General features: G+C 36.2%; 2 protein-coding genes across 4 annotated transcripts; one reads left to right on the top strand and one right to left on the bottom strand.

Annotated features, from left to right (window-relative positions):
- Positions 1-71: 71 nt before the first annotated feature.
- Positions 72-4,852, top strand: wdr4 (WD repeat domain 4). The gene is made up of 11 exons (XM_052565570.1): positions 72-234; positions 785-853; positions 971-1,123; positions 1,387-1,543; positions 1,687-1,799; positions 1,871-1,931; positions 2,026-2,121; positions 3,499-3,563; positions 3,712-3,898; positions 3,969-4,041; positions 4,353-4,852. The coding sequence occupies exons 1-11, from the start codon at positions 152-154 to the stop codon at positions 4,538-4,540; spliced, it is 1,245 nt and encodes a 414-aa protein (XP_052421530.1). The 5' UTR covers positions 72-151; the 3' UTR covers positions 4,541-4,852.
- On the bottom strand, positions 4,799-22,520 carry LOC127965029 (high affinity cGMP-specific 3',5'-cyclic phosphodiesterase 9A). Of its 3 annotated transcripts, none has more exons than XM_052565566.1 (19): positions 22,308-22,520; positions 18,186-18,256; positions 18,010-18,087; positions 17,341-17,384; positions 15,448-15,502; positions 15,229-15,299; positions 13,021-13,105; positions 11,679-11,739; positions 9,535-9,609; positions 9,124-9,210; positions 8,580-8,684; positions 8,122-8,204; positions 7,040-7,196; positions 6,828-6,941; positions 6,628-6,732; positions 5,383-5,511; positions 5,172-5,267; positions 5,040-5,095; positions 4,799-4,947 (listed from the first exon to the last, which is right to left on the bottom strand). In XM_052565566.1, the coding sequence occupies exons 1-18, from the start codon at positions 22,368-22,370 to the stop codon at positions 5,045-5,047; spliced, it is 1,530 nt and encodes a 509-aa protein (XP_052421526.1). In that variant the 5' UTR covers positions 22,371-22,520; the 3' UTR covers positions 4,799-4,947; positions 5,040-5,044. The 3 variants fall into 3 exon arrangements, with proteins under 3 accessions (XP_052421526.1, XP_052421525.1, XP_052421527.1); XM_052565565.1 differs by lacking the exon at positions 9,535-9,609 and adding an exon at positions 9,360-9,434; XM_052565567.1 differs by lacking the exon at positions 9,535-9,609.
- Between the last annotated feature and the right edge of the window lie 2,451 nt (positions 22,521-24,971).

Genomic DNA, 24,971 nt, shown 5'->3' with positions numbered 1-24,971 from the left:
TTTTAATAATACTGAATTGTCATTAGCAGCGAAAGCGTCCTCTTCGGTACACTCTTCATGGCGGTGTCGTGAAGCCAGATTCCTACACGCTTGTATTAATGACGTGTTAAATGCGCGACTGTCAGTCAGTCCTCGCACGTGAACAACAATCATGGCAGTAGTGTGTTCAAAGGCAGACTGGTTCGTTTCAAGCTGTTCTACTACTTTAATCGCTGTAAACCTCAAGCAGTCAAGGTGAGTATCTGTATTTTAGACTTCCATCTGTCTATTCACTGCCAGCTCTCTGTTTTGGATATCCCAAGATCCCACGTGCATTTTGCAGCATCCTGTTGCACTATGGTTTCAATACATTACTGTTTACATACTGTTATGTTTTATTTATAACATTTTAAATCAGCTTGCTTAATACACGTTGACTTGAAATTAATGTCAGACTATCTGTGATAAATACACATTTTGGTATACTGCATTTAAACACATAAAACAGTTTTTATATTTTCTTTTTGGTTGAATTCAAATAGGATGGCAATAATTATTTTGACTTTGTGATATTATTATTGTATTTTAAAAATCCATGCCTAAACCTAGCAGCTGTGCTGTTATCAATACCGCAGAAAGAGTGTTATGAAATATCGAAAATCTTTGTAATAATCATATCAAAGGACTTCACCATTTATATTTTCGCATTATATTTGATAATCTCTCAAATTCAATATCGTCCATTTGCTCCTTTTACTTGTTTTTATTAGATTTTTGTACTTTTATTTTCATGTTTTTCTGATAGAGAGCCGTTTGTGTTTGACTGTGCACAAGCTGAGAAGAAAACAAAGGAAGCTGATGGTGATAGTAAAAGGTAACTATTAACTTTTGTATGTTTGCTTTCTCTTTATACAAGTTTTTTATCTGAGGGTTATGTCACAAGACGTAGAGGATTGCAACAATATCCTAATTGTTAGTGTGTGTATTGCAGCGCCGGGGAAGGGTCAGAGGAGAAGGACAGTGGCAGTGACAGGATTCTTGCATTTGCCGTCTCAGCATCGGGGAAGCATGTGGCGCTCACTGATGACCACAAACGTCTTGTTCTCTTCTGTACTGAGCCATCATGGCAGTGCATTAGTACCCGGTAACAGCACACACTCATTCCTGAGGCTATTTAGAGAAAATCAAATGTACTCATTATCACTCATATCTTCCCTAACCTGTCTAAGTTTCTCTTCTTTGGGGGAATGCATGTTTGTTTTCGGAATCACCTATTTCTCTTTAATCAAAGCTGGGGAAAGTGGCTAGGATACTAAGTTTAAAGAAAATATTTTTGGGTGATCTGTTCCTTCAGTAGTAATTTCTCTGTACGGTTCAGTGAATAAGTCCATGATTGTCCTCTGGTAGGTGGGTTGTGCGGCGATGCACGTCTCTTGTATTCACTCAGGCTGAGGATGAACTCTTTGTGGCTGATAAGTCTGGAGATGTATATTCATTCTCTGTCCTGGAGCCACAGAAGCCAGGAGAGCTGAAGCTGGGACATCTCTCCATGTTACTGGATGTGGTATGATGTACACCAAGAGAACAGTGCTTTTTAGTTGGCACAGTATCCAAACAAAAATAGTACAAATTCTGTTCATTGTCACTTAATTGTGAAGTTATCTCTAAGTACCTAATCTCATTTTGTCCTTTTTTATTTTCCTCTAGACTCTTTCTCCTGATGATAAATATATCATCACAGCCGACCGAGATGAGAAGATCCGAGTGAGTTTTCGGCGGTCACCCTACAACATTCAGGCTTTCTGTCTGGAGCACAGAGAGTAAGTGTGGACTGGTGTTGCACCTCATATGTTGCTCCCACTTGTTCAAACATGTTTGTTTTCTCATGCAGATTTGTCAGTGCATTGCTTGTGCCTGCGGGACATCCTGACTGGCTTCTCTCTGGTTCAGGAGTATGTGTTTTCCTTCACTGTTTTACTGTAATGTTCTGTTGGGATAGTTTATAAGTGTCTTATCACAGTAGGACTGACACGGTTGTGTTCACAGGATGGCACAGTGAAGGTCTGGCATTATGAGAGTGGTCGGCGGTTACACAGCGTTGACCTTAGGAAATTCACCCTCGACTCTGAAAACACAGAAGAGGTGCTGACCATTTGATTTCAGACAGCCATTCATGCACACGACACATACTTTACAATGTTTCATACAATCCCACAGAATTACATTATTGACCTAGATGTTAGGTTTTCAGCTGGAGCTCGATTGGAGTCTGACAGTTTAATTAGTTTTTATTTATCAAAACATTTCATTTTGATAATTTACTGTACATATCATATAAGATATGGTTATGTTATTTATGTTCGTCTTTCTTTTTCATATGAAAATGTTATAATAATATTAATTGAAGGCGCTGAATCGGCCTAGAAAGTGAGGTGATGATTTCTCCAGGTAAAAGAAAAGGTTGAGAGAATACTGCCTTTCGATACTTTACTTTAGATAAATACTTTTTATATAAAATATGTGCACACACCATAAGTGTGTGACAGATGACAGAAAAAACCTAGAGATATTTGCTGGACAGATTGCATATTTTTCAAGGAATGCAAACGTTTAAGGTAAAGACTTTTACATTTAGTGAAAATGCTTTTAAACTAATTCTAATTTACTCAGTAGTTTACAAACATCATTGTGTCATTTATATTAATTTATGAAATTATCTAAATTAAAATCATGATATTTTAACTACAAGAATATAAATCAACAATGTAAAGCCTTGTAATAATATTTGTGACCCTGGACCATAAAACCAGTCATGGGGTCATTAAATAAGATTAATAAATACGCTTTCTGTTGATGTTTGGTTTGTCAGAACAATATTCTGGAATATGAGGGTGCAAAAAAAAATCTAAATATTGAGAAAATCACCTTTAAAGTTGTCCAAATGAAATTCTTAGCCATGCAAATTAATAATCAAAAATTACGTTTACAAAACATCTTTATGGAACAGGATTTTTACTTACTATCCTAATGATTTTTAGCATAAAAGAAAAATCTATAATTTTGACCCACTAATGACTGTTTGTTTTCGCCAAAGTCTGATTTGTTAATGATATTATTGAATGTTTTTATTCATAAAATCTACCATTTTCATTGGTATCACTAAGATCCTAGAATTATGTATCAACTTTATCGACAAAAATTTACTTTTGCTATATTAAAGAACATTTAACTTTTTAAATCACAAAATGAATTGTGGCTGATTCATTGAAAATATCTACCTAGTTTGTGATCATAAAAAATATATATATATATATATATATTTCTTATTTACAGTAGAATTACTAGAATAAATATTTTAGCCTATAATATGGAGCCTATATTTAGCCTTCGGTTATCGGTTTGTGTTAAAGTTCTGCTGCTATGAATTATTAATTTCTATTCAAAACCAGGTGTGTATATATTTTGTCATTTACACCAATATCAGCAAAAGACACTGACTTTCTTTCTTTCTGTCTTCAGAGGTTTGCTGTCAGCAGGATCATCAGCTCCCCGGATGGAAAACATATAGCTGTCCAGTGTGAGAGGTGTGTTTCATTTCATCAGATCTGTGTATCTTACCTCGAACTGATTCTGGAGTCTCAGTGACAACAACAATAGACACGCACAATTCTTAAGAAAGATGTCTTTTGCACACCAATTGTACATCTAAACAGATCAAGTTCATCTGTGTAGATTGCCCTCAGTTCAGCTCTTCGTGGTGGATTCTGGGACAGAGGGGTGTCTGAGCCCCGCTGAGACCCTTGCTCTTCCTCATGCTCCCTGGGACGTGACATTTGATTCACAAAACCAGCTGTGGGTCTTACTGGAGACTGAAGATGTGAATGTGCTCCTGTATCAATACTCAGAACAGCACTGGGAGGTACATACAGGCTTTCTGTCATGTTTTGAAGTCAGCTCTGCTCTTACTAACTCATCTTGCTTCTTTATAGCTGTGTGACTCAGAGACTCCTGAACTGAGGAGGGTCACCGAAGCATTGCAAGCTCAGTGGAACGTCTTTAAAGGTAAGAAATGCAACAAATATTATCATGAAACCAAACAATGAAATAAACCAATAACTAAGATGAAGAAGACATATCATGACAAAGCAAATGTATGCTTGATCTTGAGTTGAGCAAGAAGAAAACCTTTCAAAACGCAGCTGCAAAAAAACACAATTAACAATTGAAAAACTCAACCTGGTCCTGTCAACATAACTGTTGAAGACCAGTAACACCAGAAGGACTAATGAAAAATCCCTCAAAGTGCATCTCTGTACATCTGAAGATCTTTTTCTCTGAATGCTGCATGCTTTCCTCTTGTCCTCTGTTCACAGGATCTGTGGGACTGGAGAGTCCGTTTAAACACCTGTATAAAGTGAACTTCGACAACATGGCATCATATTTGCAGAAGAAACAGGAAAGACTAGAACAGGAGAGTAGGAAGAGAGCGGCAGCGAACGGCTCTAAACCCAATAAGAGAAGTAAAGCGGAGAGCAGCACTGTGCCTCAGAACACCAGCTGAGAGAACCTCGTCTTATTTTAATTTCTGCTTTTTTGCGATGTTCATATAATTACACATCTCTCTTTGTTTTCTGAACGGTAAGGTGCTGTAGTCTGCTTTGGGCACTAGAGGTCACTCCCGCTCAGCTGCAGTCAGAGTGTACCATTTCATTATGAACATGAACTATTTTATTATAACATTGAGATCTGTGGCTTCAGTTGTTCTTCAAGTTAGACTTTTATTTTTCTGAGTAAAAGTGACTAAAAATCTGTACATCCTGTATAATGTTTATACTTTTACAAAACCAAATAAAAACAACACAAATGGTTCATAGCTGAGCTGTACATGGTTCAATTCCCTGAAAGATGCTTTGGATTTTCTGAGCAGATGGCAGAGATTTCACTCTTTTACTGCCTCTGGTGGGATTCCTGCTGAAACAAATAAGCAAAAGCTAGGGCTGACTGTAAATGCAACACAAATAATAACTAAAATGCATGCAGTGCAATGTTTCAACATTGACCTTGCTCATTTCTTTTTTCCTCCCATTGTTAAATTCTCACTCTTCTTTTTCTGCACCTATAGGGATAATGAGAAAGGAATGGCTAATACATGTTAAAAAGTAATAATGATTAAAAAAAGGGTCACTGCTAACCTCATTCATGGCGTCATCTATCTGTTTAAGCTCCTCGTATCTGTCCCGGGACTCTCGTAGGGGCTGTACCATTACCTCCTCAATCTGAGGAAACAACTGCAACAGCGAGAACAAACAATATCACAATATGGTTTGATCTGAACCAGAGTTCGATTTGACCCACTTTTCCCCCTGTATGTTTCACATTGTACTTTTAGCCTAACCAGTTCACCTTCATCACGGTCTCAAACATGGGGATCAGGACAAACTTGATGAAGCCGATCTGAGCGGTGGGTTTGGTCACTTTCTCTCGGTCCATGAAAGGAGCAACTGGTAAACCTTCTGCCTTTTCTCGATCGCTCTGTTAGAGAGAACACAATTCTGATGAAGAAAGAAGTGCACTATAAAGATCAAAATGTTGGGGTTGTTTTTTTTTTTTTTTTTATGCTCACCCAAAGCTATATTTATTTGATCAAAAAGTATGAACCATAATATTGTGAAACAATTGTTATTAATAACTTTTTATTTTATATATTTTAAAATGTAAGTTACTCCTATGATATGTTTATGGAGATATTTTGATATTTTAAAGGGCCGGTTTTTAAATGAAACTACAATGTAAAAACGTATAGCACAATAAGTGCATTGCATCAAATGATTACTTTAAATGTTAGTACAAAAAACAGTTACAAATATTTAAAAAGTAGTAAAAAAAAAAAATGGAAATGTACTCCCCCTCAGGCTATCCAAGATGTAAATGAGTTTCTTCATGTGAGAGGATTTGGAGAAATTTAGCCTTACATCGCTTGCTTACCAGCAGATCCTCTGCAGTGAATGGGTGCCGTCCGAATGAGAGTACACAGCTAATAAAAACACAATCCACAATCCACTCCAGAACATCAATTAATGTCTTGTAAAGTGAAAAGGTATGTTTGTAAGAAACAAATTCATCAAGGCGTTTCAGTGTTAAACTGTCACTTTTGACCAACAAAAAAAAACGGGTCTAACTCTTCCTCCAGTGAAAAAGTGTTATTCTCTCACATTGAAAGACATATTTGTTTAGAATCGTTTAGTTTTACTTGTAAAACTGGTTTTGATCTGTGCATATTTCTCTCCTGATTCAGATGAGACCATTACTACTAGAGAAAACAATGTTATATGGATAGAGGACTCTGATTCGACAGTTTTCACCTCACAAGACATTCATTGAGTCGTGTGAATTACTGTTTTATCAGCAGTTTGGACTCTCATTCTAATGGCACCCATTCACTGCAGAGCATCCATTGATAAGCAAGTGATGCAATGCTAAGTTTCTTCAAATCTGTTCTGATGAAGAAACAAACTCATCTACATCTTGCATGGCTGAGGACAAGAACGTTTTCAGCATTTTTAGATTAACTATTCCTTTTTAAGAAGGTTAATAAAAAGTGGGATGGATTTTTAAATCTCCATACAACATACTTGTAATCATATATACCTGCATGAAGTACTCCTCCAGCAAACAGTCCACCCAGGGCTCAGCGACCTCCATCGGCCGAACCTCATTAGAGATATCACAGCACTTGATCAGCACCATCTTCAGCTGCCACAGATATAGAGATGCAAGTCTAATAAGCTCATCCCAGCACTTTTTTGTCGGTGAATAGTGGCACTGTAAAATGGGTTCAGAAAGCTCACACAAGTAACATGCTCCTCATTAGTGAAGTCGAAGTTATCCACTTTCTGTTTGAAGGAGTCCAGGATCTCTCCATGTCGGGCCATGTCTGTGGCCAGTATCAGCGTGATGGTTCCCTGTCAGAGACAAAATAACAGACAAAATGATTCATTGTTCAAAGACAAATGTTTTACATATGCATGCACAAAGCTCGGATTAAAGGGCTGAGGCACACCTGACGAATCTGTTTGAAGGCTTCAGGATCAAAGTTGGCAAAGATGTTGCAGTCAGGCTGAGAGAAGATCTGGAAGGCCACGGCGCAGTGATGGTTCTCCAGAGGAGAGATGTCATTATACCTCACTGCCAGCTCTGTGCGCGCGTTAATCTGATACCTGCAAAAGTGGAACACTATGATTCACTATAAATATGCAATAAATTATATGAATGTTTAATGTGCAAGGAAAAAAAATGTTCAAAATATTTTGGCTGTGCTATTATATATATATATATATATATATTATTTTATTTTTTGTAAAGAAGTCTCTGAATTTATTTGATTAAATCTGTGCAATATTATTACAATTTAAAATAAATGTTTTTAATCTTAATACATTTTAAAGTGTGTGTGTAAATAATCTGAAATGATTCCAGTAATTTCAATTATTTTTTACAAAAACAAACATTTTTTAAATATATTAAAATGAAAAATAATTATTTAAAATTGTAATAATATTGAACATCAATGCTGCATTTTAATCAAATAAATTCAGGGTCCCTTATGTTGACCTGAATTTACTTGATAAAATGCACTAAAAAATAATAATATTATGAAGTATTATAAAAGTAACTAATACAATACATTTAAAATGTTTTTTATTTGAATATATTTTAAAATGTAATTTATTCCTGTGCATTTAATTTCATTAATCCAGTGTCACAAAGAAATCATTATATTATGCTGATTTACTGTTTAATAAACATTTAGCTTTATTCTTAATGTTGAAAACATTGTGCATGGAAATGTTGGGGGGGGGGGGATTGTTGAAACAGTGATTTCTTTTCTCACCCCAAGATTCTTTCTTGAAATATTTATTTGAAACAAATCATTTGTAACATTATAAATATCTTTACTGCCAAAACGGATCAATTTATTGCATCCTTGCTAAATAAAAGTATTAGTTCTAGTTAGGATATAGTAAAAATTAAATAATGTAAAATACATTTTTAAGGCTAATAGTAGAAATATATATGTCTGTTCAGAAATATTTCTGAGCGGTATTATAAATGTCAGTGGTTCTGAACCATGGAGGCTCTTACGTGTTGTTGTACCCAGGATGATCCAGGTCATGACACACAGCTGCTGTCATCAAAATAAGAATATCTACTTGAGTGAACTTTTCCTGAAAAACACAGAAGCACAGCAGAGTAAGACTCTTTCTACAGTATGTGTGCGTGCTGACAGACATCCTGAGGTTTGCACACATATTCCAGCTCTCCAGCACTGCTAAATTAGAGTAAGTAATAGCTGGGATAATTAATCCAATGACCTCTTAATACACGTCCATGGCAACAGCAGCACAGAGAGGCTGAAAGCATCTTCATAGACGCAGAATTGCTTTTACACCCCCATACATCACTCATTTATCACTTCGTTATCTCTCAGTCTCTTTCATTCGCCTCCCACTTCTCTGATACTCCATCTTTCCTGAGCTAAAGAAACAGGTGGATGTGGAGCAAAACAGGTATGTTTAAAACCCAGTTAAAAGTGTCTTTACCTGTAGGCTGCAGAGGCAGATCATGCTGTACATCATCTGAGTGACGCAGAAGCAGTGGCGGAAATTATGGAAAGGATTGTTCCGGTAATTGTCATGGATGCAAAGCTGAAAGTGAAGAGAGACAAATCTTGGAATCAATTTTTACACTTTTATTTTTTCTAAATGAGCTTATCTGAGCTTATGCACTTCAGCTTTTGAGTAAAAAAAAGCGTTTGTGGATAATTTTGACAATATTCACTCATTAAGAGAGGTGCATAAACTCAGATCAATGAGGCTTACGACCAATACGTTTCTAAAAGAAATACAAAATCTGTGTTAACTGAAAAAAAGACCAAAATAATAGAATAGCATATTAGAGATTTACAGGCCAGGAACAACAAATTTAATCCTTCTTTAAATTTGTTGTTCCTGGAAAAAGATTAGCCCCCAGTGTAACAAGATGGGTTAATATTTGTACCCTGTAAGAGCAAAGTCAGTAAGTTTTAGTCAGTAAAAATGACCTGAACACAGCATGAGTGATTCTAATTTTATAACATAGCCTTACCAGCCATCTTTTCAGCGTGATGGGGTTAATATTAAAGTCCTTTACCAGCCCAAGGTCATGGTACATATGCTCCAGACAACTCAGCATCTTAAAGCACAAAACAGTGATGATAGTATCTTCTGCAGTACCAAAAATGCGGTCATTTTCACCAAGTCTCTGTAATACATTGTGTGCACTGGTACATCAACTTCAGTAGAACTTTGACATTCTGCATCTTTCATTTAGCCGATCCTCACCTCGTTAGGTTCCCACTGCCACACATCAAAGATTGGCTTCCTCAAAGCTTCTACTGTCTCCTGTGAGAGGTGGTACTACACAAGCCCCACAAACACAAGCACCACACGCAGAAGAGAAGAAACCGAGGGAGAGGCAAGAGGAGGAAGACAGAACAGAGGCGAGTTAGACTCTTACCTCGTTGGACTCCCACAGCCAGACGTCGAAGGTGGGTTTTCTGAGGGCATCTATGGTTTGCTGGGAGAGCGTGTACTGCAGGTGACAGAGCTCTCAGTTAACCCCCAAAGACCAACGCCTGGCTGTGGCCAATGTGTACATCACGTTCACATCGATGTTCAACATGCCATATTTGACCCCGAATTACAATTCTTTCTTTAAACGTAAATTAATTCTAAATTATTATCCTTAAAAATCACTAAAGTTCACTATAGTTTATAGTGAAAACAACAATCAAAAGCTTAAAAAAATAATACCATACATGCAGTCCATAAACTATTATATATCAAGTCACCATATTGTTCAATCTTGATGTAAATGCAGAGAAGATTTGTTGAGATTTCCATAGTGACTACTTTTACATTTCTTTTATAGGGTTTCATTGCTGCCCTTCTGTACATTTTATATTCATCAAATAATCCAGAAATAAATGTTTAGACAAAAATATTAAGCAGCACTAGGGATGGGTATCGTTAAGGTTTTAACGGTGTTACTACTCTTACCGATACTGCTTAACGGTCCGGTACTTTAACGGTATTCTCATCGGTACTTTGTGTTGTGTTACTTTGTGTTGTGTCAACAAACTTTGCATTTCTCTGTCTGCACATAATGCACTTTTGAAAGATGCTTTGACAGATTGCTTGTGTTTCCGCCCTTACATGCAAAAATTTCTTTGCACTTATGACAACTAGCATTATCTGCATCAACTCTAGTGAAGTATAACCACACTTTGGAACGTTTTGCTGTCTCTGCCATCGTCACTCTTTGTATTAAAATGTTTAGCAATGGATAAATGGATTTGCAGCACTAACTGCTTGCAGTAGCACTGCTACTAAATTAATTTAAAAATCCACATACAGCTATTATCAGCTGTTCCTTCATCTTGGCTGAGCTTTCAACGTTGTTACAAAAAGGTGAGGAAGTTACATGACCTGCGGTGCGCTTGCGGCATTCTGAAAGGTTGAGATGTTTTTAACTCGATGTGTTGTGGATGCGCCTGGAAAAAACGAGCTCGTCGCACCGCGTGAATGGCCCCTTGTGCGTGTGCCGCGCTCGTTCTTGTTGCGTGTGTGTGTGACTGACAGACAGCCTTCGCGGCACGCATGAGAGATCTCGAATATCTCACAGACAAACGTCTTAATATGATCGCACATTAGAAATGTTTGGTGAAATAAAATGTGCACGATAACATTATTAAGCGAATCTCTTCATCATCGTCTCTCTTTATTATTAAGCGGGACTTTCCATACTGTGCGTGTGCCGCGCTCGTTCTTGTTGTGTGTGTGTGTGTGTGTGTGTGTGTGTGTGTGTGTGTGTGTGTGTGTGTGTGTGACTGACAGACAGCCTCCGCGGAGCGCATGACAGATCTCGCAGATCTCACAGACAAACGTCTTAATATGATCGCACATTAGAAATGTTTGGTGAGATAAAATGTGCACAAAAACAATATTAAGCAAAAATACATAGTAGGCCTACACTATTTTTTTCCCCTCCAGTACCGAAAGCAGAACCGATACCGTCAGATCTTACCGATACTACGGTCTTTCATAATTTAATACCGGGTTTCGGTACCAATCCCTAAGCAGCACTGTTTTCAATATTGATAATAATAAGAAATGTTTTTTGCGCACAAAATCACAATATTAGACTGATTTTTTGAAGGATCATGTGACACTGAAGATTGGAGTAATGATGCTGAAAATTCAGCTTTGATCACAGGAATAAATTACAGTATTAAATTGTATTAATATTTTAACAGTATTAATGTTCTTACTGCAGTTGAATCAAATAAATGCAGCCTTGGTGGGAATAAGAAATAAGAAATAAAACATTTCAAAATCCAAGATGTTTGAAAGTTAGTGTATATTCTCTTTTAATATTTTGTAGATATTTCATTAGCATTTTTATCTTTATTTTTGGGTGAACTATCCCTTTAAACCTTCCTTTACTTATCCTTAAACATAAACCATGTAGTTCTCTAAAGGATAAACCTTGAACTCTCATTACAAACCTTTCTGTAATTAAATGGTGCCATATATGCTGTCCTTTATCAAATTATTAAAGCACAAATATTATATAAATAAGGAACTCATCTGCCATCTTACCTTTGGATATGAAGGCACATCTCTCCGAGGAGTTAACTTCTTGTTGTCATCCAGGAAACTACTGCAAAGGTAAAGAGCATTGAGAAAAGAACATGCTGTGTTTTTCATTTTTTAAGTACCATGTCAACATCTCTCAAAGAGAGTATCTTGAGAATATACAGCTATTTTTGATTCATCTTGAATCCTTCACTAATAAGAGAGCATGTGAGAGCCATGTCAGCTCATTAAGACTCGAAGGGGAATAGACCTGGTCTCATCTGGTAGTACTTTTAACAAGAGCTGACTAAGACAACACCTGGACTTCTTCCTAATTCTCCTCTCATTAAAGATCGCAGTACAGACAGTGCTATCAATAGCCTGCTATAGATGCTCCCTTGTGAACATGAACTACACTTTAGCATATTTTTACTTTTTTTAGGACACTTGTATGTATTTGAACTCTTTCCCCACCATTGACTGAATTTTCCATTATTTATGTCACAATGCTATGGCTGTTATACGGTAGGGGGCGCTATTACACCTCTTCTGAAATAATACAAAATCTCAGGACTCAAAAACCAGCAAAGAAGAAGCAAAAACAAGCAACTGAAAGAAAGAGTTAAATACAATCGAATAAAAATATATTATACATTTATTTTGTATATAATTCAGATTAAATGCAATTAGCTGAATTAGAGTGCTTTTTACAACACTTAAATAAGAAAAGTAAGAAAAGTAAGACGAAAGTACATCTTGTATATAATAATTACTTGTATTGTCTTTTAAATATAGTTAAAATGTAACTAACTGGCAAATGTACTGCCAAACATTTATGGTAAACTAATGCCATTTCTGTGGAAATGTGTATGTTGTGTGTGTATAGTAAATATGTGATATTACACATTTTGTAATAATGAAGTTGTACATTTAAAAATAATGATGTTAAATGTGATTTTGAATAAAACATCCATTAAAATAATAATCAAGCCCTTTACATGTGCTTTAGTATGTTAGTCAACACATCAAAGTGTTTTTCTTCAAATTACAGCAAAAGGTTAACTTTTAATTTGACATTATTACAAAGTCCACCATTTACAAGTTAAATGAATTAATGTGTTAAAGGAAAAAAAAGTGTCCTTTTATTTCATTAACATTATAATATGAAACACAAGTATATTATACATCACCAAGAAGCTTATTTTTCACCCCATCCTTCCAACCAAAAATAACTTCCTGAAGGATAAAATCTTAACCCAAATTTTTGTTTTTCTCATGAAATATCCTGTGTTACTTGGAAAGTGCATCAGATTCAGTTCAAAAATGGCATTCCAACATCTCCAGAAAAAGCAGGGAGGTCACTGACCTGTTGTTCCTGGAGGCCATTTCCTCCCGCAGCTTCTTGATGTCACTGCGACATTTCTCGATCTCCACCACCTTCATCCCCTCCACTGACGAGACAGAGAGAAAAAGGACGGAAACACACATAATGCATGCAAGTATGACACATTAAAGATGGTTTTACATATTTCACGTGAGCCGAACACAGAAAATATGGAAATGAGCTGGTGAACGTGGGTTGCAGCCGCAGGGGGTTTTCTATACAGACTGCTGAGTCGTAAAAAGTATATTTGACACCTGTCACTGTCTGGCATGTTTCCCTCCATTGTCCAAAATCATCCTGCTGGTCTGAAGTACAAGCAGCTTTGTCATCCCAGTCCTGGCTTGTGAGGATGAACACAACCTGTCACGTTGATATCTGTCTGATTTAGCTGCTTCTAGATAAATTTTGAGCCAAAGTACCGTAGCTTGATTAGACACACGGCCTCCAGACTCGTTGTATAATTTAATTAGTGTAGTCACACACATTCTTCCTGCTACTATTCTGTTTATAGACCGTGCACAATAATAAATCACCTCATATTATATGAGGCCAGTGAATTGTTCACACTGATGAAGGGGTCAGGGTCCATCGCCTTGGTGACTGATTACATCACGGCTGTATTTGGATTTCTGTGAACACACAGACGTGCTGCAACGGAATGAATCCTGGTCTCTGGTGATGTTACATGGAGCATCATTACAGAAGCAACTAGTGTGCAAGGACTGTCACGACTGTCAAGCATGATGCATTTATTAACCTAATTTGTTTTGAATCATCATTCAGCACAACACTTTCTTGAAGTTCGCCATTAACAACAATGCATGTCTCAGAAGCCATCTCTCTAAAAAGACTGGGCACAATATGTTCACTTGTTAATGATACAGTGGGGCTCGAAAGTTTGGGCACCCCTTGCAGAATCTGTGAAAATTTGATATTTGAACCCTTTCCAGCAGTGACTGTATGATTTTGAGATAGATCAATTCACACTGAGGACAACTGAGGTACTCAAACACAACTATTAAAAAAGGTTCAAACATTCACTGATGCTCCGGAAGGATACGAGATGGATTAAGAGTTGGGGGGTGAAAACTTTTGAACATTATGAAGATGGCCATATTTTTCTTATTTTGTTGAAATATATTTTTTTTCCCATTTAGTTCTGCCCTTCGTAAGCAACAGAAGATACTTGTATGTTTCCCAGAACACAAATTAAGTACAATTTACCTTGATCTTCAAATTCCAAAAGTTTTCACCCCCAGCTCTTAATGCATCTTGTTTCTTTCTGGAGCATCAGTGAATGTTTGAATCTTTTTTAATGGTTGTGTTTGAGTCCCTCAAATGTCCTCAGTGTGAAAAGATGTATCTCAAAATCATACAGTCACTGCTGGAAAGGGTTCAAATATGCAAAGATGCTGGAAAACTGAAGAATCTGCAGGACCTTAAAGATTTTTCTGAAGAACAGTTCTCAGTTTAACTGTTCAGAACAAACAAGGGACTCATGAACACCAATCACAAAACAGAAAGACAGTCGTGGATCATCAGGTAACAGAACACAGTATTAAGAACCAAGGGTTCCCAAACTTTTGAATGGGGTTATTTTAATAATTTATATAATTTAATAATGTAATAATTTTTTTGTCTTGGACTAAATGTAAACATTTTTTATGTACAATATCTTACTCAGGACAGTAGTAAATAAAAAATAACTTGCATTTAGTATGATCTCTCTTATGTTTTGAAAATTATTCACATTTTCACAGATTCTGCAAGGGGTGCCCAAACTTTCGAGCCCCACTATAAGTGCATGGTATAGAAAAAGACTTGTATCGACTACAGCTTCATCTGCTGTAGCACTAAATCTTATTGGATATATTGCACAATAAATAGCCGTCATTGATTATTTGAGTTATCAGCTGTGTTATGGAAGGCTTCTTACATGAACCACTTATATAAATCAAACACAAAACGTATCTACTTCCTCATATCATGATCCCTAAGGTAAAAGATACAACATGCTGCAATGGGTTCACCATAATGTCACCTATAAGCACTACAGAATAAATGATCAGCGATTCACTGAGAGCCAGAACGTGTTGTTTGTGAAGGTAAGCCCTTTACTTTTAACATGAACTCTGTCCATTAGCAAAACCCTGATCAAGATATATTGAGTGAAAACAGTTTAATACTCACACTCCACTCTCTTCTCCAGCATGGCTAGGCGATTTGTCACCTCAGTCTTCAGTTCATTGATTTTAAATGCCCTTGGGGAGAGAGCAGCCAGGCAGACCGGAGCAGATGGAGAGAAATATACAAAGATCATTCATCCTTGAAATACCAAAGGATTCAAAATTCAATCAAAAGAAGGTCATTATCAATTTGCGGAGAGATTGAACATAAAACACATAATACCTGGAGAACTGCTCGGCCACCTGGGTCAAAACATTCTGGAAAAGCTCCTCTTTATCTGAGAGATGAGAAAACAAGCCACATCCATAATCATGGCCAGTATTCACATCTCTGTGTTTCCTACTGTCAGCCTAAAAATTTACAATGAATAAAGCTTTTCACAACAAACAGTGCAATTAGTACGGAGCCCCGAACATGACATGCAGGAAAAAATATTAGGCTAAATTGTGTTCCCAATTTACTAATTCGTTCCCTCAATGTACTAAAACGTGTACATGATTACTATTGCGTTCCCTCGATTTACTATTTTGTTCACTCGATTTATTAAATCATGTGCACGATTTAGCAATTCGAGGGAACGCAATAGCACATTGAGGAAACGCAATAGTAAAACGAGGAAACGCAATAGCAAATCGAGGAAACGCAATAGTAAAACGAGGAAACGCAATGGCAAATCGAGGGAACGCAATAGTAAAACGAGGAAACGCAATGGCAAATCGAGGAAACGCAATGGCAAATCGAGGGAACGCAATAGCAAATCGAGGAAACGCAATAGCAAATCGAGGAAACGCAATAGTAAATCGAGGGAACGCAATAGCAAATCGAGGGAACGCAATAGTAAAACGAGGAAACGCAATGGCAAATCGAGGGAACGCAATAGCAAATCGAGGAAACGCAATGGCAAATCGAGGGAACGCAATAGCAAATCGAGGAAACGCAATAGCAAATCGAGGAAACGCAATAGTAAATCGAGGAAACGCAATAGTAAAACGAGGGAATGCAATATTAAAATGAGGGAATGCAATAGTAATCGTGTGCATGTTTTAATACACTGAGGGAACGGATTAGTAAATTGTGCGCACAATTTATTTATTTTTTCTTGAATGTCATGTGCGGGGCTTCATAAATTAGTCCCATAAATGGAGGGCTAACAAGACTGAATATAAAGACGAAGAAACAAATCCCACCTGCTTTTGTGTTACAGAAACAGTGACTTCTTACACAAGTCTTGGTACTTGCTTATTATGTAGAATGAGATTTGATAAACATATACACTTAATGTAGCTCCACTCACTGTCTTGGCCAAATTTCAGCCTAATGAAGGGACCTGGGAAGCAAAAACGTCCTGTAGGCTGGCTGGCATCAACAAGGGTTCAAGGTTTGGTTGGCTACCATTGCCTGTTAGCTACTGATAGTAACTTGACATTAAACTGATCAAAAGTATTAGCACCTGAACAAGCTATTCAGGGTCTTCCGGATTGCTAGAGAGTAACAGGCTGGCTTTTTTAATCACAGCTGGAGCTAAACTATGCAGGAAAGTGGATCTCAAGGGCCAGAGATGAGGTCCTCTGTTATACTATATAATGCAGAAATAGTAACATGATCCTTTGTTATTCCAAAATCACCCACAGTATTTGTGCGTAATTGAAAGGGTATTGAAAAGCAAAGCAGAAAAATATATGATGTTGACAATAAATCTACTACTAAATAGTTTTGGAATGCAGACGAACCAGAGAATCTGTCCAAAAAAGGGACCTTGTATGTCTGAGTTTGCTTTGAAATCAATAAAAAGTTATAATCACTTCTCTGCTCATGATTACACAGATAGATTGAAAAGACTGCAGTCCACCCCCGCTGCAGGAGTGTTCGCACAATGAGAAATGGAGTTGCTCTTGTGAACACACGCAGCTATCCGCGCACTCCATTTATGGAGATTTGAGAACATATGAGTGATCACTCCAGAGCTGTTTCAGGCTTCATAATAAAACAAACCCTATTTCCCATTTCAACCCGGAATGTAAACACTATCAGTGAAAGCACAGTGCAGGAGATGTGATTCATACATACATAAACATTCAGTGAAATTACAAAACACGCAGGACATCTGACACTTACCTGCAAGTTGTCCACCAGTTATTGGCACCACTTTGTACGGCGACCTTCAAAAACACCAGGACAGACAAACGTAGTTATAAGCAGTCGAAAACTCGTCCCCTCTCCCTAGAACAGTCCAGTTACTCCTCATGAGAGCTGCAGCTTTCTGTAGCATTACCATCCAGGATGTCTACTCCTCCGGCAGTCGATTGTGATTGTGATGCTGGATAGGCACGCTTAGACTCTGGTTCTCAAGAAGTACAGTAACTTCCCCTTTATCTATATCTGTCTGCCAGCTATTGTTTGTCTAGTGTGTAGGGCAGATCTCAATATAACCAACAGATAAGGCACAGTAGGCTAGTTTACATCTTTATGTTTCCCTGAGTGTGTCTGCAAATTGGTGTTAAATTGGATCATTGGTTTTATATTCTAAACTTCCCAACATTTTCAGCTGAGAGATTTGAAATACTCAAAAGAGTTTGGTCCATTTTTATGAACCTGGTCCATGTTATAATGACTTGTTTGCTTTATTTCTTACCTATTAAAACAGCATATGGTATAAAATCGGTTTGAAGATATTCTGACTAAATGAAATGTGTGTGAAACTGATTCAGAGGTCTACTGCATGTGTATAAGGCACTTTTACTGCTGAAAAACATTGGATTTGTGTTTAGAAATGGGTTAAGTTACCTCTCCGAGTTGTTTGGCATTGTGGGGTCGATGGAGACCATTGCTCCTGTTGAGTCCAGAAGCGAAATGGTTGTGTTCCTGTCAGCAGCAGACACATTCTCTAAATTAGGGAGCACTTCAGAAGTGGAAACACTTCAACTACACACACACACACACACACACACATCATACTGTACCTGGAGAGCCCTGTGGCAGTGCAGAATAACTCCTTTATATCACATGGGCTGCAGAAACGGCTAAAAACCACCTAACAGAAACAGAAATTCTGATCAGTGTCTCTGAAACATACAGAGCTGCTTCAGTAAGGGCCACTTTTGACTTAAAATCCTGAAAAATAAAACACATATGTATGCTATGTTAAAGATCTGGTCGTGGTGTAGATTTTTTATATTGTATGCAACGGTAATGCATATTTCACTTTTTTGGAAAAACATTGTGTAGTTTTGGACTTTCCAATACAACGTGTTGCATGTCAGATTACTTGAACTTTAAATAAATTTGTTTATGAATTAAACTGATCAAATACTGAAGAGTTTGGTAATGACACCTAATAAAGCAACTCAAGTTGTGTCTTTAATTTTAAATAGTTTCACTGTTGTCTTAACCGAAAAAGACTTACTTTTCATTCCATCAAAACCAAATATAGCAGAACATAGCAGAAATCTGTCAAAACTTTAATAAAATCAAAAAATAGAAAAAATAGAAAATTTGTTAAAAGATAATAACAGACATAATAATAATACAATTAGATGCTTTTTTAATCCCTTATTTAATACTTAAATGATAGCTTTAAAAAATACTTTTTAACTTTAAAATCAAAGTGGCAAAAAAAATTAAAATGTAAAATACATTTCTTTAAGATTTCAAACATTTTATGAGATAAAGAACATATTTAAGCATTAATAAATTGCACTGTGCCATCTCAAATTATAGACTTAAGTGTAAAAAATAATGAAATATTCTCTTATTAAGACAAAACTCCATTTTAATACTTTTTAAGGGGAAGTTAAAAATTCTGGATAGGCGGCAAGCTCAAAAAAATGAAAAGTATGAAGGAGTGGATGCCGAGTTGCCATATCCTTCATACTGAGATTAATTATATTATTACATGATTTCTTGTTTGACTATTAATCAAGTTATAGCAAGAGTGAAATGTGTAACCTTATGTGTGCTGTATTTCTTTTCCTCAAGATTAATAATGTTCACATATTATGTGTATGCATCAAACAGTAATGATAAGACACTTGCCAGTGCTAGAAAGCCTTGAATTTTAGATAAGTTCTCTGTGTATGTGTGTTAGTATCTGTCTGTACAGGGAGAAGCTCAGACAGTCCCAGGACAAACGATCAACTGCCAGTGTCCAGCACATCAGATATACGTCTTTGGAGAGTTTTATCTAGGTTTTGGAACCAATCAGAATTTTGTTGACTCATGTATTGACGCAATTAGTATCCTCTGTCAGGGTATAACTGTGGTTGATTTTGGGTTGTACGGGAGCAGCCTACGAACTCCGTCGAGAGTATTGAAGCTGACTTCTGCTGATGAAATTGCAAACTATTTTCTTCAAGTAAAATTATTATTATTAATTGAACTCATCTCTGACTCCTTGTCTTCATTGCCAAATATCTGCTCCTTGGGTTTTTAACTGTAAATTCCCCTTACAAGTAGATACAGAGATAATAACAATACAGTTTGAAGCCTTTATAATCCCTCCTTTTAAACTATAATTGCTTAACATATTCCTTAAAAATCAATGCGGCTATGATAATCTTGCTGATTTCTATGTATGATGCTGACCATCAGGGATGATAGTTTATCGATTGTTTGAGACTCTGTACATGGCCAAGGCCAAGTGCTCCAGTCCATCAATTGTATGTAATGTCAGACCTGACCCTGAGCACTCTGACCCACTTACAACACATGAATATCTATCAGCAGCGGACACAACAAGACAGCAAAAACAGGTGACAGCACAGGAAAGACAATGAGGGGGGTGCAGCCGACAGACCGAGCGAAGGAAGAGGAAAAGAGAGAGAGAACGATAATAAGACTTCGAGCTTCAAAGACAGATGAGAGTGAGCAAAAGAGTGGGAGAAAGAGAGAGAACGGGGGAATTATTCCATAATACAATTGCAGGTTCTGAGTTCAAAGATATGAGAAATACTTATTAGTGTCCAAAAAAGGGGGTTCTAATTGAGCACTTTGTCAAAGACGAAACATAAAACCCCCAAACTAATAGCCTTAGAGAATAGAGACGATAAAATGATATACCTCCAACCACTGCGCAAAAATCAGTTATAATAGTTTCATTTTAGCAGTGGATCGTCTCAGTACAGTTCACTGAGAAGTTTCTAGTATTTTCAAGAGACTATGAGAGATTTTAGGGCCATAACTGAATATCAACTAAAAAGCCTGAAGACATACAGTTGCACTAAAACAAAAATGATATTTCACCACTTCTCCTGTCATATGTGTGTGTGTGTGTGTGTGTGTGTGTGCAGAAGGTGTGGGTGTATGCATACACACACAGAGATGTGCTCATTAAAATGTCCAATTGTTTTTCATTGTGTTCTAAGCTTTTATATGCTGATTATTTTGTGTTTTTTCCCATTGTCAAGTCTGAACAATAGCAGGCAGATTCACATAATTAACAAAACAAAACCATGTATACTCTAATAATTTATGCAAAACACACTAATTTGGTACAATTATTTGGTCCCAGTTTTTATATATACTATATATATAAAAACCTATATATATATAGTTTTTTTATGTCCTTACTTTTTCAACTTGATAATTATAATGTATTAGGTCACAGTGCATGTAATCACACACATTCTGGAATCAGTTGCATCATAATTTGCACCACATTATAAAGGGTGCTATTATAACTAAAAACAAATAGGATTTAAGCTTAATTTTATTTTACAATGACACTTTGTTGAAGCAAAACTGAATATCATTCTGTTGAACATCATGTAAATATTTTTACATTTTAATTGCACAATGAAAAAGATTTTTTATTTTAAAAGGGAAAAAAACAACAACAATGCTGCAGTAAAATTATGTTAACTGTAACTTACCTTACTCAATTTTCATGTATAATCTGTGAAATGCATGGCTTTTAGAGGTAAAAAATGCATTTACGTCTAAAACTGTAAAATGACATTCCCGGAAATCCCTATGTGACAGATCATATGATCATACTTTATTTATTTGAAACCATTTTTATCTGAAATGTGCATTGTTACATTTTCTGTTATTTAATGAATGTTTGTTGCATTATTTTAGTATTTAAGTGCTTTTTATAGTTTTTGGTGTGGTGTGTTTTGTGTTTGTGTGTATGTGCCTACGAACAGGTCACTTACGATGAACTCTGCTTCATCATGGGGTTTCCTAGTAAACCACCTGTTTTATCATGTTGGTTATCAGTACATTTTGAGATAAAAATCCAGTTTAGGCAGTTCAAATAGACTTGTATCACTACGTCACTTGATGAAATACCTGAAATATTGTAACCCATTTTTCTTTTTTTTTTTTTTACAGTGAATTTCTGGCTGCTGTTTATTTTCCTGTAAATTTAACAGGATATTTTTTTTTTTAAGTACAAGTACATACAGCAGGAGTTAAGACACTTAATATAAAGTGTGACCAACAAACAGTCAGAAACTGATTGTCACTTGGATACCTGTAATTTAACTGATAATATCTCAGCCATACCAGGTCTATTAATTATAAACATTATTAAAGGCTGTCAGGCCAGCTGTTCACTTACAACCTCATGACAGAGTTGGGATTTTCGTGAAAAATTGATAGTATGGTAAAGCTTCATATTCCAGCTACTCTACTCGGTAAAAACTAATAAAACGTTTTATGAAGGCATCCTGGAGGCATTAAAAAAGAGGGTGTGAGAAACAGTAAGAGTGAAAATGTAGAGTTAACAAAGCGCAGATCAATGAAAATGAGTGGAATGATTCATGTGACTAGAATTCTTCAACATTCTGTGAACAGCAAATGCATATATATATTATATATATATATATATATATATATATATATATATATATATATATATATATATATAATTTTATGGAACTGTACATAATTGTAATAAGAGAGAGTATATATTTACAATACTCCCTTATTATATAAGCAGTTTTAAAGCAATGCCACCTAAAGAGTCATATAAACATTATCCCACAGAAACTAAAACCGCTGAAATGTGCTGAACAGTTTATTCGTAGGCTATTTACTTTCTTTTTCCCCAGTACACTGTCATGCATGTGGTGAGAGTTTACCTTCTGACTCCGTCCATCTACGTCCAGGTATATCACGCGATACGCCGAAGACGCGCTGCCCATCTCGCCGCGCGCTGCACTGGACCACCGGCTTCCGTTCCGTTCCGTGCCTCCGCGACAGACCTAATATAAACTTCTGACCGTTTCTTTGAACTGGAACGGGTTTAATAACGTAGAGACCGTGTTGCTCATCGCCACTGATCTCTCAACTCACCCCCCCCTTCACTCCCACGAGTGCGCGCGCGAGAAGACAAGACACGCACGCGCTTGCCTTATGCTCTCCATAGTAACCGAGCCCTACAAGGAAGCGCGAGGATGCAGTGTGAAAGGGTCATGCAGCAGCAGGCTACCAGACATGTTCCAAATATCTAAATGAAAATGAGTTCGTTTTAATATACAGTGGACATAAATGTGAGTTTTAAGTTATATGCTTTTAGCATATTTTTGCCACAAAATATAGACCTGCCATGTTTCTTAATTTTTACTTTAAGCTGCACTATTTATTTTTTATGCGATCTTCAAAACCACATTTTTACCCAAATACACTCTACAGATAAATAAATAAATTGATTGATTGATTTAAATCAGATAAATCTATAATAATTGCTTAGCAGGACCGATTTCGCTGAAAATTACATGCATATACTATACTTTTTTCTTTCTTTTTTTTTCTAATTAGCAAATGAGGAAAATTGACCATGGATGATTATTCAATACGGCAAACCTCCGGGTAATCAGCACCATCATAAAACAAAAATTATGCTATTTATGTGTTATTTCACATTCATCCGCGCGACTGAGCCGCAGCACAACCAAAACAATGTTCTTCGGCAAGATGCATGCAGAATTATTATAATTTTTTTCTAACCGATGGGGTTTAAAATTGTTCCTTTGATAAAGATTTTTCAAATTAAAATATTTTATAATTGTGTGTATGTATGTATATATATATATATATATATATATATATATATATAAATGGCAGTTTTTAATGTGCCCTCAGTATCACTTTCCCTACTATTAATCCTTCCCTTTATTTTAGCTGGTTCCAGTTTGTGGTTTCACTAAAGAAATACATTTTTAAATTAACTATATCTTAAATGACATCATCAGGAAATTACATCACTTTTGGTGGGAAAACAAAAGCAGATGATTATCAATTAATTTGATTAGCTCTTTCCTTGAATAACAATGAAAACAATTTTTTTTAGCAGGCACTGCAAAAACAGGAAGTACCCTAATGTAATATGAGAACTGCTGATACACATGAGGGCAAAATGATGAATTCATGAAGGGGAGAGTGGGTTGTGGGAGGTGAGGTGAGGTGGTGAAATGAACAGACGGGGTTCAGCACTAGAGTCATTCAGGGGAAGCATGTGAATCATCTGTTACACTGTAATGTTCGAGCACTGAAACACGCTCATTATACTCAATTATATGCATGTATGACTTCACACACTGTGGAGCACTTATCCTTTCAACAGAGAAAGTGTATGTGTTTTGTTCTCATTGACTGTCTGCCACCTGTCTGTCTGTGTGTGTGTGTGTGTGTGTGTGTGTGTGTGTGTGTGTGTGTGTGCACTGATGAGGTGTCACCTGCACATGCACACTCAAAGCACTCGATGACTCACACTGACCTCTCAAGATGATACCGCTGTCTGTGTAATATCTCCTTAATCCAGAGCTAGACCTGGACTGGTTATTTATTATATGTAAAAGAAACAGAAAAATATAGTTAAAGTGGTTTCTACTCTTTCTGAACTATAGATTTTCTTGACAAGGTTTTTGTTATTTCAAAATGAGAAATGGTCAGTGCAATGAATATGTATATATAAATGTGTGTGTGTGTATTGTACTTACAGTAACTACATTAACTGTATACAGTTATTCAGTCTGTGTAATCTGTGTATATACTGCATTAATACATATAGTTTATATATTAAATTATGTATATATATATATATATATATATATATATATATATATATATATATATATATATATATATATATGTATACACATACACACATATACATGTACACAGACTCATAAATTAATGCATAACACACACACAAACACCTTATATGTGGTCTTAATTGTACATTTTTCAAAATTGAGATTTATACATCTAAAAGATTAAGAAATAAGCTTTCCATTGATGTATGGTTTATTAGGATCGGACATTATTTGAAAATCTGGAATTTGAGGGTGCAAAAACATCAGAATACTGAAAACATCACCTTTAAAGTTGTCCAAATGAATTCTTAGAAATGCATGTTACCAATAAGAAATTAAGTTTTGATTTATTTACAGTAAGAAATGTACAAAATATCTTCATGGAACTTGATCTTTACTTAATATCCTTTGGCATAAAAGAAAAATTGATAATTTTTACCCATACAATGTTTTTTTTGGCTATTGCTACAAATATACCTCAGCGACTTAAGACTGGTTTTGTGCTCCAGGGGCACATATTATCCTTTATTGTACTTAATTATGCATTAACAAACCTGTATGTGTGTGTAATATAAAATTATTATAATGTATATATAGAAGTCGTGGGGGGAAGTCGTGGCCTAATGGTTAGAGGGTTGGACTCCCAATCGAAGGGTTGTGGGTTCTAGTCTCGGGCCGGACGGAATTGTGGGAATTGTCAATACCATG

Source organism: Carassius gibelio, chromosome B9 (genome assembly GCF_023724105.1).
Source record: "Carassius gibelio isolate Cgi1373 ecotype wild population from Czech Republic chromosome B9, carGib1.2-hapl.c, whole genome shotgun sequence".
Taxonomy (NCBI): domain Eukaryota; kingdom Metazoa; phylum Chordata; class Actinopteri; order Cypriniformes; family Cyprinidae; genus Carassius; species Carassius gibelio.
This window is presented reverse-complemented; position numbering and strand designations above follow the sequence as displayed.